This window comes from Sapajus apella, unplaced genomic scaffold (assembly GCF_009761245.1).
Source record: "Sapajus apella isolate SASKATOON/1434 unplaced genomic scaffold, GSC_monkey_1.0 scaffold22, whole genome shotgun sequence".
Lineage (NCBI taxonomy): Eukaryota > Metazoa > Chordata > Mammalia > Primates > Cebidae > Sapajus > Sapajus apella.
In genome coordinates, this window is record NW_022436962.1 from 8,554,418 (window position 1) to 8,567,274 (window position 12,857).

General features: G+C 51.7%; 1 protein-coding gene across 33 annotated transcripts in view; it reads left to right on the forward strand.

Moving 5' to 3' along the window:
- NFASC (neurofascin) overlaps nucleotides 1–12,857 on the forward strand; it is a 203,540-nt gene that overhangs the window by 146,104 nt on the left and 44,579 nt on the right. For 22 of the 33 annotated variants that reach the window (XM_032288900.1, XM_032288912.1, XM_032288901.1 and 19 more), the window contains 9 exons: nucleotides 3,004–3,115; nucleotides 3,535–3,719; nucleotides 5,057–5,188; nucleotides 7,989–8,132; nucleotides 8,830–8,941; nucleotides 9,619–9,785; nucleotides 10,219–10,366; nucleotides 11,614–11,738; nucleotides 12,623–12,667. In XM_032288900.1, coding sequence (XP_032144791.1) covers nucleotides 3,004–3,115; nucleotides 3,535–3,719; nucleotides 5,057–5,188; nucleotides 7,989–8,132; nucleotides 8,830–8,941; nucleotides 9,619–9,785; nucleotides 10,219–10,366; nucleotides 11,614–11,738; nucleotides 12,623–12,667 — 1,170 coding nt within the window. Of the gene's footprint in view, nucleotides 1–3,003; nucleotides 3,116–3,534; nucleotides 3,720–5,056; nucleotides 5,189–7,988; nucleotides 8,133–8,829; nucleotides 8,942–9,618; nucleotides 9,786–10,218; nucleotides 10,367–11,613; nucleotides 12,086–12,622; nucleotides 12,668–12,857 lie in introns of those variants that run through there. The other 11 variants (XM_032288902.1, XM_032288905.1, XM_032288922.1 and 8 more) reach the window with 2 other exon arrangements.

The window sequence follows — 12,857 nt, forward strand, 5'->3', positions numbered from 1 at the left end:
CCATGATGAAAAAGGGTGTCCCATCATAAGATGAGACAGTCATCTGCCATCATTTAGAGTTTCATCTAATAATCACCATTGTCTTAGAGTCTGCCTGTCTCTACCTCTCCAGGGAAGAAAATTAGACACCCTCTTTGAAAACAGTGGCTCTCAAAGCCAGCAGCCTTGTTAACCTTCCTAAATTTTCATATGAGTTCCTCCTACTGCAATTGACTACATTTCTTCATAACCTTTCCTTTAGGGCCAGCCATCTCATTCCTTAATGATATTGTGTCCCCCAAGTCTTCCTCAAGTTTTCCATGCCTTTAAGAATCCAACTGAGGTGCCTTTAGAGCTAGCTGCTGAACTCCCTCCTCAGCTTCTTTTTCTCCAGCTTGGGCCTGAGTTTTTTTAATAGCCACTGAGGAGAGATGGGATCTTAGCTGAGACAGTGAGAATAGTAAAACATAGTGGAAGAGTTTCACCAGCGCAGCTCATCAAGACAAAAATATCTTTCTCCTTTACCTCTTTTGCCCTTGGGTTCTCTTTGATTTGAATAAGAAAGATATTCCGGAAGCTGACTGTCAGAAGCGGGAACAAGTGGGATGCCCATTGGTAGACAGAGAGGCAATGTAGAGTGGGTGGAACGCACACGTTTTTAGTGCTAAATGGCCCAGAATCCAAAATTAAGTAGCTTGTAACCTTGGGCAAGTCTGTTTACTGAGCTTCAGTTGCCTCTGCTGAAAGTTGGGATGCAACCCTACAGGTTTGCTGTGAGGATTAGGCATAAATGGTGTGGGTGGAGCTGCCGGCACAGTGCACGTCCCCTAGCAAACGCTCACTGAATGGTGGCCCTCGTTATGACCTCTGACTTTCAGGATGCCCTCCCCTTTTTTGAACTTTGACTCGTTTCCAGTAGCTTCTCCTTCAGGATAATTCTATTGTTGCTAGCCCACATCCCACAAATGCAATATTGCTATAACCTTTTTATAGTCACAGCTACAGCGTGCCAAGCACCCACTGCAGGACTCTGTGCTAAATTTTCCTCCTTCCCATCTTTATTGCTTTGCTGGGTTGTGTGTGCTTGTGGTGTCGCATGTTATGGTGTGAATTAAACCTCCATAGGGTCACAGATTGGTTTCTGCAGATTCTGTCCTGGTGTGGAAGGAGTATGATGACTGAGCTGGGACCCCTTCCACATAATCCCAGGGTTCCCAGCTCTCGACAGAGTCGCCAACCTGACAACAGAGCAGGCTTCTGCCCTAGAGTCTCCTTTCCTCATCGGGCCCCTGACCTCACGTTGTCGTGGTTGTTTCGGTGATTCCGTGACGGTGGGTGGGAGGAAGCTGTTGGTGTCAGGCTTCCTTGGTGCAGAGAATTGGATGCTGCAAGAGCTATAGATATAGATGATAACCCATTAACCATATAATGGATTAACCCCTTCAGTAGTCATGTTGTGATGTGTGATGGTGGGACAGGTGAGGCGTCCACAGAAAGAGAAATAATATGGGTAAATCGCTGCCTTCTTTTTTGTTCTCTTCTTCCCCTTCAATCCATTCATCCCATAAACCTTCATTGGGCACTTGCTGTGTGCCGTGTATTGTACCATCAGCCTAGTTTCCCTCTGTATGTTTCATACTTTCTTCTCCTGACAAAAAGATAAAATTGAAGCAAACTCTATGAATTGCACTCCACCGGTGCCAAGGGAGAGAGTTGAGTGCCCCAGAATAGGAGCCCCGCTGGTGCAGCCAGGCCCCAGAAAACCCAGCAAGCTCCTTCAGGATGCACCAGTTACACGGGGAGAAAGGTCCCCCGCACCCCCCTTACTCTGCCAGCACCGATTGAACCATGGATAAGTGCCTTCATCCTCACCCCAGCTCCTGGTGGCTCTGCCTCCCCTCCATCTCTCCCTTGTCCAGCTGAGTCTAAGACCCCATTAAACCCATGGGTGGGCTCAGCTTCTATTTTTGTTTTTAGCCATTCTTGTGTATGATCATACGCCTTGGCCAGGAGGTACCTCGTCCAGTTTCCCTTTTGCCTTGGGGTTTCTGGATAGAAAATTCTTGTTCTTTTCCCTTCCATCTTACCCATTCCACTAGAGCTACATGAAGAGCTCTGGGGGAAGAGGTAAGGCTTGGGGAAGGTGGGATTCACACTGTTGTGGGTGGGCCCATGCTGGCATGACCCTTCTACAGGGAAACAGCCATCCTGAAAATGCCAATCTCTGCCAGCCACCTGGCCTTCAAGACCTGCATGAATCTCATTGATTTCAGACCCATGATGTCTCCAGCCTAGTTGAATTGTAGATCACCTCCTCCAACTTGGTGGCCACTTTTCTCTCACCCCCTCCCCCAGCAGCTCATATGTAATTACTACTCCTCTTCCCAGCCATCTTCCCCAGTCATTAGTGAGGAGGCAGAATGGTCGTGGCCCCAGTGTGATTTCCTGTCACCTCTGCTCATTAATTCTCTCCATGTCTTTGCTAAGCCATTAATAACTCTCCCTGCATTTCTGATTGTTTGTGCGGGCTTTGTGACTCCATCCCAGAGCCTTGTTTTCAGGGTCCCAAAGAGCAAGTTGTCTGTCCTGTGGCCCCAGTTCATGCCTTCCCTGCTTCCAGATCCCTGCTTGGGGAGAAGGACTGCTGCTGAGATGGCCTGCCCTGGGGCCCACACAGTGGCCTCTGGGATCCCAACACAAGCTGCTCAGGAGTAGATCTCTCAGTGTTCAGACAGCTGCTCCCCATTGCAGGAAAGGGGAGATTCCCTGAACCCAAGGGAAGCTGGGCTCCTCTGGGCAGATCCTTTCAGTACCTAGAGCTTCTCTCACTCATGCTGGTGGGGCTGAGGAGCCCTGAGCTTCCTAACACACCTCACTTAATGATGCCCAAGTCCTTGGGGTGGTTTCAGCTGGGAGGATCTGGCAGGGGCTGTGACGCCATTTCTTTCTAGCCTGACAGTGTTGGCCTAGCGGGGTCCGCCCTCTGGAAGGAGGCTCACGGGAGTTTGCTCTCTCCTGTTTCAGCCCGAGGAGTTGCAGAAAGAACGCCCAGCTTCATGTATCCTCAGGGCACTGCGAGCAGCCAGATGGTGCTTCGTGGCATGGACCTCCTGCTGGAATGCATCGCCTCCGGGGTGTACGTACAGTTTGCAGTCCCTCTTCTAGCCACCCTCCAGGAGGATGGGGATGGGAGTTTGTTCCTGCTCTTGTTAATGCCACATTTAGGGGCATGCCAGTGGTACAGCAAAAAGAGAAGCAAACAGCTCCTAGTGAGCAGGGTGTTGCAAACCATAGTCATCTCCATCCCATTCTGGCCATCTCTGTTTCGGATAATGAGGAAAGAGGGTGGTTAGGCATCCCGTATAAGCGTTAGGATCTCGTGAGGCCTTAGCTAAGCCTTCAAGCTCTCTGTACAGGAAAGACCAATTCTTAGAGGACATGCATCCTCCTGGGCCCAAATACACTTTTAGGCCACCTGGGTATCCCCCGTGCTATAGAAGAGGAGAAGGGCCACATTCAGTGATGTTTTTGTTTTCTGCTTGGTACGTCTCCTAGCCCGACACCAGACATTGCATGGTACAAGAAAGGTGGGGACCTCCCATCAGACAAGGCCAAGTTTGAGAACTTTAATAAAGCCCTGCGTATCACCAATGTCTCCGAGGAAGACTCTGGGGAATATTTCTGCCTGGCCTCCAACAAGATGGGCAGCATCCGGCACACGATCTCGGTGAGAGTAAAGGGTACGTTGTGTGTATTTCTCATTATGATTATTTTGCCAACCCTGAACACCATGCCCACCCTTCTCTCTGAGGGTGTTTGGGGGCAGAGTGAGTGGGGGAGGCTTCCAGTGCACTGGTCAGTGGCAATGGTGGTCTGCCACGGATGTTGTTGCTCAGTGGACGTGAGAGGATGTGTGCATGCCGGTGCATGGGGCAGGGGCGTGAAGGGGAGGAGATCCACCCTCACCATCACCCAACTCTCCCTGGTGCCAGCACTCCCTCAGCAGGTGAATTTCCTCCCACAGCCCATTTGGACCATTCCCAGAGCCTTTTTTTTCTTTCATTTTGCATTCCCGTTCGTGATGTGTCGCGTGAGCCTATGCTGTCTGTGTACTTGTGCATGATGCCGTGCTGCTTTTTAAAACTGGAGCGTCCTCATGGCCAAAATTATTTTTTTGCAATCACTTCCTTCCCCCCAAAGCAAAGAGGGCCCACCTGAGTGACTGCAGGCACCAGAGCACACGCCATCATGGGTCCCAGCCATGTGTGGCAGGCTGCTCTGGTCACTGTTTCGCCTTGGGCCACACGGATGGTTGAGATGATGAGATCTGAGACCAGAGGACAGGAACTTTCTTAGCATGCAGTCAGTGGATCTGTGACCTTGGTTTCAGCATCATACACAAACTAGGGAGTTCTTAGACTTTGGGGGGTGAGGGTGGGTATCAGTGAGGGTGGGTATCAAGACCATTGAGAATCTGATCTGAAAGGCTCACTAGTCAGAAAAATTCACATTTCCACATATTAGTAAAATTGTCCAAACAATTGAACAAGGTGGCCAGCTAAGAACTGCTCTAACCAAAGTTCAGTGCCCGAATGAATGAATATAAGACTTACCCTAAATGGTCTGAGCTTGCAAAACAGAGACCCAGAAGGACCAACCTAGTGCCCACTTTACCACCTTCCCTGGCAGTAGAGCCGTCGGATGCACACTGCAAACACTGGTGACCTCTGAAAGTATTTGCCACCCAGGCCTCCTGTGAGGATTCTGATTTAGTAGGTCTGAGACAGGCCTTAGCATCCCTTTTTTTAAAAAAGCTCTTCAGGGGATTCTAATGAGCAGCCCCAGTTTAGAACTATTGTTCTGTGAACTCAGAATAGACAGATCAGTATCTGCGCAGCCAAGCCAGCCAGATACAGGCTGGACCAAGTTATCCCTATGAGGACAAGCTCTGGGGCAGGTGGTGAGTGCCTGGTGCTGGGACTCAGGGGCTCCTGCATACTAGAGGGAGACTGCTTGGCTTCTTCTGCCTGTCCCATGCCATCTAACTCCCCTGCCTGTGCCCATCCTTGTCTTCCAGCTGCTCCCTACTGGCTGGACGAACCCAAGAACCTTATCCTGGCTCCTGGCGAGGATGGGAGACTGGTGTGTCGAGCCAATGGAAACCCCAAACCCACTGTCCAGTGGATGGTGAATGGGGAACCTTTGCAATGTAAGTAGCGAGCTGCTGTCCCATCTCTTATCTCTCTCCTGTCAAAGACTTCATATCCTTGTCACTGTAGCCAGCGCTGGTCACGCTAGATGATCAGGAAAAGAGAAGCCCACTGGTGGCTGTTTCTCAGCTGCCCATCTCTTCAGACATCTCAAGAGGCAGGAAATCTACCCTATCTTTGTGCCTGAGAACAGGAGGCCTGGAACTGTGTAGTCATATTCCCATGCTTAAGGGATTTCTGCTCCCTTGGGGATTTTTAAATCTCTGCTTTCTTCCCCTGAACAACTTCAGAGCCCAGTTGATGGCCTGGGGACTGTGGCTGTATCTCTGGGGGTTTGGGCTCTGAATGACAGCTGGGGCTTGGAAGGTAGAGTAAAGCTCAGTAACCCATTGTTGGTTACCCAAGTTCTGCTCTCTGCTCAGGGCAAAAGAAGAAGCAGGGATGTGCAATAATGTGACATATTATGGTCAGATATGAGGAAGAACTTCCCCAGAAGAGCAGATGCACAGGTGCAGTTTATCAAGTATGCTTAGACTTGGGGGACATTGAGTTCTGCCCAGGTGGATGGAGTGAATGACGCCAAGTCCTCTTATAGCCAGTGGGCTTGGTCAAGTTTTCACATCATAGACTCTCTGGTTGCATTTACTTTTCTTTTTTTTTTTTCTTGAGATAGAGTCTTGCACTGTTGCCCAGGCTGGAGTGCAGTGGTGCAGTCTCCACTCACTGCAGCCTCCGCCTCCTGGGTTCAAGCAATTCTCCTGCCTCAGCCTCCCGAGTTGCTGATACTACAGGTGCCCACCACCAAGCCCTGGTCATTTTTTGTATTTTTAGTAGAGACAGTGTTTCACTATGTTGGCCGGCTAGACTCAAACTCCTGATCTCATGATCCGCCCGCCTCAGCCTCCCAAAGTGCTGGGATTACAGGCATGAGCCACTGCGCCCGGCCTGCATTTACTCTTCAAAATGTCCTGTCCTTCCTTTCACTAAGTGGTCAGGGCAAAGCATAAGCAATGGTATCACCCAAATGGGGAAACAATAGATGGCGAGAACTCAGAATCTAACTCACGAGCGGCAGCTGGTAGAAGCAGGAGTGGAAGGGGACACAGGGAGAGGAGAGAGTAAGAATTTACCTTTTTGACATTTATTGTGTGCCACATTCTGTGCTACTCTCAAACATTTAAGGCAAGGAAATAAGGTTCTCATCAGTGCAGTGAGTTGCCCAAAATCATATGGCCGGGAAGTGGTGAAGCTGTGGGTTGCCGTGAGTCTGCAAGACAGCTGCACCAGCTAGTGCTGAACCTAGTTATCCCCAGTAAATGTTGCTCGCCCAGTTACAAGCAGAGATATGGACACTGCCTGCCCCCTGCAGTTCTCTCAGTCTTAATAGGACTTTGAGGGTAAGGGAGGCAATTGCACTAAACTTTACAGCACCATTCGGTAAATGCAGCCCAGGACTTGCAGCTGAGCCTCACCCCTGGAAAGGTCACCTGTCACTCTCCTCAGGGGACATTTAAGGGAGTGACTGGGAGGAAATTTAATTGCACAAGAATTTGCCAGGCAAGGAACTGTACAAGTTGCTGGCATTGCCATCCTGTGTCCCGTTTTGCTGAGTGGGGACCTGGGCATGGATGATAAGGATGCTAATCTTGTCATCCTTTACCGTCTGCTGACTCCCTGGTTCTGGGCTCAGACCGGCTATCTGTGAAGTGGCGCCTGTTGGGCAACTCCTGCAATTTCCACTGACTTCCCTTGCAGGTCTGAGTGATCTTGAATGAGTTCACGGACTCTGTAAGCTAAGTCATCGGCTTCCTAGTCCAGAAATCTTAGGAAGGAGAGTCACTTTCTGGTGGTTAAAGATGAGAAAAGTGGCAATTCTTTACATTTTTAGGAAATTTTTGTTTTTACAGCTCATTGTCGTTCTCTTATCTGAGTCTTCCTTCGAGCAGGGGAAAGGTGGAAATGATTTTTCCCCATCTTACAGATGAACGAAATGAGGCCCAGGAAGGTTTGTTGATTTACCCCAGATCCCAGAATGAATGAAGTGTGGGCAGAACCAACACCCCCCAGCCCTCTCCAGTCTCTGCTATCTGCACCCCAAGCCAGCAGTACTGGAACTGTGGGCAAGAATATCCTCTCGCAATTTAGGACACATTTTTGGGGAAGAGCTGTGAGCTTTGGCAAATATAAGGACTCATTTCATTTTTGAGAAACGTTGGCTTATGGGTTTAACTTTGTGAATGTTTGGAGCATGCTCTTCTCAGACAATGGGAAGGTGGTAGGTTCTGTCTATTGTATGTTGCTTTACCTGCACGTTCAATTAAAATGATAATAACAGTATGTGTTAGACCTTCTGTTCATCACTGTGTACATGCATAAAATCTCAGGTTATCTTCACAAAAACCCCATGAGATGATATGCTACCCTCATTCTGCAGACAAGGAGAGTGAAGCTCACAGAGATTGAACAATGCTGGTAGTAAGCGATGTGGTTAGAACTCGAACTCCTTTCTGTGTCCAGAGCTAATGCTCTGAATCACACCTGCCTCGTGGTTTCATAGGTCAAACAGGAATTCATATTCCCATACCCTAGACTAGACTAGAAATAAACCCCAGTAGGTTCAGAGAAGGGCTCAAGGTCACACACAGCCCAGCAGTGGCAAGGCCAGAAGCCCTATCATCTGGCCCCACAGGGTGCTCCCCACAGCCCCCGGTTGTACCTGGGAGCCCTGGCCAGAGCCCCACATGCCCTTCACCCTGCTCTTCCCATCTCTCATGAGGAGCATCTCTTTCTTGTGTGTAGCGGCACCACCTAACCCAAACCGTGAGGTGGCCGGAGACACCATCATTTTCCGGGACACCCAGATCAGCAGCAGGGCCGTGTACCAGTGCAACACCTCCAACGAGCATGGCTACCTGCTTGCCAACGCCTTCGTCAGCGTGCTGGGTGAGTGCACTCTTTGCAGCCTGGCTCTCCCCCCTCCCCGCCACCACATAGTCACCCTGCGGCTTAGTTATATCATGGGGTGCACTTTCTTCTCCTGGGATTGGCCAAGCCAGGTAAGGTAAGAGGATGGTGGACAGGGGAAACATGGAGAAGAGGAAGACATTTGTGGGAGGGATGGAGGACTTAAAATTCACAAAGCTGGATGAGCAAACAGTGAATTCCATCAGAACAGTCAATTTAACTCTTCTTCCTCCCCTGATGAGAGAGGGTGAGTCTGTCCCATCTCCTTGGTGTATCCGTGCTGACTTCCCCTGGGTTCACAGCTGGATCTCATGGTGGGAAATGGTTCTGAGTATATTTGCTGTACCCCCTGGGCAGGGAGAGGGAGGGGGGAAGGGGTAAGCTAGGAAATGCCTCAGGGCTGTGGTGGGGCAGCTACAGAACCTGCTGGATAATTTGGGGGACCCTTTGCAAAAGCTGGCTTGGATGTAGGGTAGGTCGAGGACAGACGGAGGAGTAAGTTTCTGCTTCCCCACCTAATCCTTAGGGGCTTTCTGAAGGAGGGAAGGTTGGTAGGGGAAGGTGTCTCAGTGCTTGGGAAGCTGCTGTAAGCAGAAGGCATGCAGAGGTGAGACCAAGGGGGAAGAGGTGGAAGAGTTAGACTCAGCACTCGAGATCGGTTCTCTGGGAATTTCAGATGTGCCGCCTCGGATGCTGTCACCCCGGAACCAGCTCATTCGAGTGATTCTTTACAACCGGACACGGCTGGACTGCCCTTTCTTTGGATCTCCCATCCCCACACTGCGATGGTAAGTTCCATGAGACCAGGCCTTCCGCAGCAGGGGTCACCTGTCTCATCTTCTCCTTCCCATCTGGCCCATAGTAGGTGTTCAGCAAGACCTGGGAGGTGTTTTTTTGAGACGGAGTCTTGCTCTGTTGCCCAAGCTGGAGTGCAGTGGCGCAATCTCAGCTCACTGCAACCTCCGCCTTCCAGGTTGAAGCAATTCTTCTGCCTCAGCCTCCCGAGTAGCTGGGACTACAGGTGCATGCCACCACACCTGGCTCATTTTTGTATTTTTCATAGAGACAGGGTTTCATCATATTGGCCAGGCTGGTCTCAAACTGTCCTCGTGATCTGCCCACCTCAGCCTCCCAAAGTGCTGGGATTACAGGCGTGGGCCACTGCACCCTGCAAGACCTGGGTCAAAGCTGGGCGCAGTGGGTGGAAGATCAAGACCTGGGAGGAAGCTGGCAGATCATCTGCGTCAGTCCCTCATTGTACAGAATGGAAAACCGAGACCTAGAGAGGGATGGAGGCTTGCCAGGCCACTTGGTGGTTAGAGGCAGACGCTCTGAGGCTCAGGGCTCCAGACTCCTAGCATAGGGGCTCCTTCCACAGCCCGCACGATCTCTCTTAATTGGCTGCTGCCCCTGCCCTTGGGCTGGTCCTGTCTCAGGATGCTGTGTTCTGCTGCTCTGTTGTGAGGTTTAAGAATGGGCAAGGAAGCAATCTGGATGGTGGCAACTACCATGTTTATGAGAACGGCAGTCTGGAGATTAAGATGATCCGCAAAGAGGACCAGGGCATCTACACCTGTGTCGCCACCAACATCCTGGGCAAAGCTGAAAACCAAGTCCGCCTGGAGGTCAAAGGTAAAGGAGAGGGTTTGCTGATGGAAGTTCGGAGAGGGGCAAGGAGGTCATGCTCGCAGTTATCCACACGCATATTCACGTGGAAAATGCACCACACCTATGTTTAACCTGGAGTGGGCTCTTCTGAGTCCATCTAGGATCAGCATGGTCCAAAGAGAATTAGGAAGGGAAACTTTCTGCCCACACCAACTCCCTTCTACCACCCCAGAAATTGCATCATATATTCCTGAGCCAGATGGAGAGGATTTGGGGCATTACCTGCTTTTGTGATTACCCCCCCAGAACTCTGCTGCATTCATACCACTGCACACTGTTCATGCCACGCTCCCTGGTCGGCCCAAGGCCTGGAGGGCAGACATGCACCATTGTGTGGCCACATGGGGGTTCTGGGCAGAAGACAGGCCAGTGGCAAGCACTCTGGGCTTCTCCACAGACCCCACCAGGATCTACCGGATGCCTGAGGACCAGGTGGCCAAAAGAGGCACCACGGTGCAGCTGGAGTGTCGAGTGAAGCACGACCCCTCCCTGAAACTCACCGTCTCCTGGCTGAAGGATGACGAGCCGCTCTATATTGGAAACAGGTTTCTCTTTCTCTCTTTCCTCTTCCTAGTGCTAGTTTGAGGTGCGTTTTCTTTTCCCTTGCTGTTGGTGACACTTGAAGAACACAGGGACAGGGAACCCATGTCTTGCATGTCACCAAGGAGCTACTGCAGAGGAGGCAATGGCCTCAGCGACTCCCCCACTTCAGGGGACAACCCCACACCCTGTAGAACCTCCTTCTGTCCCATCAGCTCCCTGCTTCTCTCTCCTGCACCTCTTCTCTCTCCCTCTTCTCAGTCTGTACTTCTCCTCTCCCTGGCTCCCCTCACGCCTCCTCTTTTCCCTTTCTTTTTGCCCCGGCTTCTCTTCCTCCTCTGCATCCCAGGCTCCAGGCTTTCAGCCCTATTTGCAATACCCCTGATCTTCAGCAGAGGGCAGGGTTGATCTGAGCTGGCTCTCAGCCCTCACTGAACCTGGAATGCTTTTACTTCACCCACCCCTGCCCCTCTCCTCAGATCCTGATTTCACTGGTGTAGGGTAGGACTTAGGCCACTGACAGGGTTTACAAGTCCCCCTGTGTGTTCTAACGTGCATCAGCGTTGAGAACCACTGTTCTGAGCCTCCCTCCCCAAGTCTCACTTTGCTTTACCTTCTTCCGTCGTGGGGGAGCAAAGTTGTGCAGGGCCCTAGAGCTGGACATGGTGCCTGCTGCTTCTAGCCATCATCTGACGTTTTGCAGAGGGTGTCCCCCTCTGCCAACCTCTGGCACTCGGTGCTGGCAGCTCTACAGCCCCATTCTGCTCTGCGGCCTCCCCTCTCTGTAGGAGACAGTTTCGAGGAGCCTGGGGTCAGGATGGCTTGGGCCTGAGTGCAGAGGAGACAAGTCTGGGCTGAAGACAGACAAAGCTGCAAGCATGAGAGGAGAAGGAATACCAGTCTGCCTCTAGGGGCATGGGCCTACCGGTGCCCTAGCCTGGGGGGGGGCCACACAGCACAGTAAAGGCACAGAGGCAGGCACATGTACGGAATTCGAAGGTGGCAAATGGGCTTCAGGAGCACTTGAGCGCCACCCGCTCTCTGTTCTCCTCCATCAAGTATGATGAATGCTCCCGGTGACGGTGAAGACCTCGCCTCTGTCAGAGCATTGAGAGGGAGCCTCATATTCCCCAGAAGGAGCTTCCCTTGCCTTTCTGACTTGAGAGCCCCATCCAGGCAGAAAGCAGTGGGCAGCCCTGAGCACCGCACCCCCCTACGCACCCCTCCCAACCCCTCCTCGGTACCTTTACAGGATGAAGAGGGAAGATGACTCCCTGACCATCTTTGGTGTGGCAGAGCGGGACCAGGGCAGTTACACGTGTGTCGCCAGCACTGAGCTAGACCAAGACCTGGCCAAGGCCTACCTCACCGTGCTAGGTAACTGCCGCTGCTCACCCTGGCGCTGACCAGCCCCACCCCCTCCCCAGCAGCCAGAGAAGCAGTGGCCCAGGACAGTTCTGAGGGCAATGCCTGCAGCCAAGTGGGCAGGTCAGGCATGGTGATCTCTTCTTGCCTTTTGATGTCAGGGTCAGGGAGCTGCCAGTTTCAGAACAAGCTGTGCTGGACAGGTTACCTCCTGAGTGGAGTCATTGACTTCTCCACATCTCAGCTGAAAGGGGCCTGAGTGATATAAAGTGGAGAGGACTTTCTTCTTGTGATCGTTTTACCTTTCTTACAGCTAACTCAACCACTAAGTCAATTAAAACAATCCATCCTTAAAGCAAGACTGAGTTTGTGTTTGTGCTTCCAATGACCTCCACCAACCTTCCTTTCCCCCAGCCCTGTTCCTGGGTTTTGTGGCATTTCATCACGTGCTATGCACTGGGCAAGATGATGCTGCCCCTTCCTGTCCTGCACCCAGGCTGGAATGTAAATACTAAGCTAACTCAAACCAAGAGGAAAAAGGCTTTCCCTCTCCCTTCCAGGGAAGCAGGTCCTCTGTCACCTCTGCCTCCCCGTGGGTGCCCTTCTGCCACTAGCATTGGTGCAGTGGAGAGACACAGTTGCTGGGAGGGTGTGCCCAGGCGCGACAGTCACATTGGGATGGGAAGAAGACAGAGGTGCTATCCCCAGCTGTGGAGGAAACACAGATGGCTTCTATAAGGGTGGGGGATTCCCCATGGAAGGATGGGTAAAGCCTGCCTAGGACGCCTCAGCCCAGGGGCAGCTGTTTAAGCCTCGACTGCCTGCCCCCGTTCCTTCTAGAACACCTTTAGCCCTGGATAACCTGCTAACTTGGATAACCCGTCTTACCTTTGCAGCTGATCAGGCCACTCCAACTAACCGTTTGGCTGCCCTGCCCAAAGGTAATTCCCACTAATCACTGTCCCCCGCCAGTACCCTCTCTCAGCACCCAGGGTGTGGAGCCTGGAGAAGGAAGCCACTTTGGGAAAGGGTGACAGTGTGTAGATTTGTGGGCAGCACTTCCAGCTACATGTGACCTCCTTTCAGTTGCCCACGTCCACCTCCCCAAGCCCAGGTCACGGCCCTACGCTG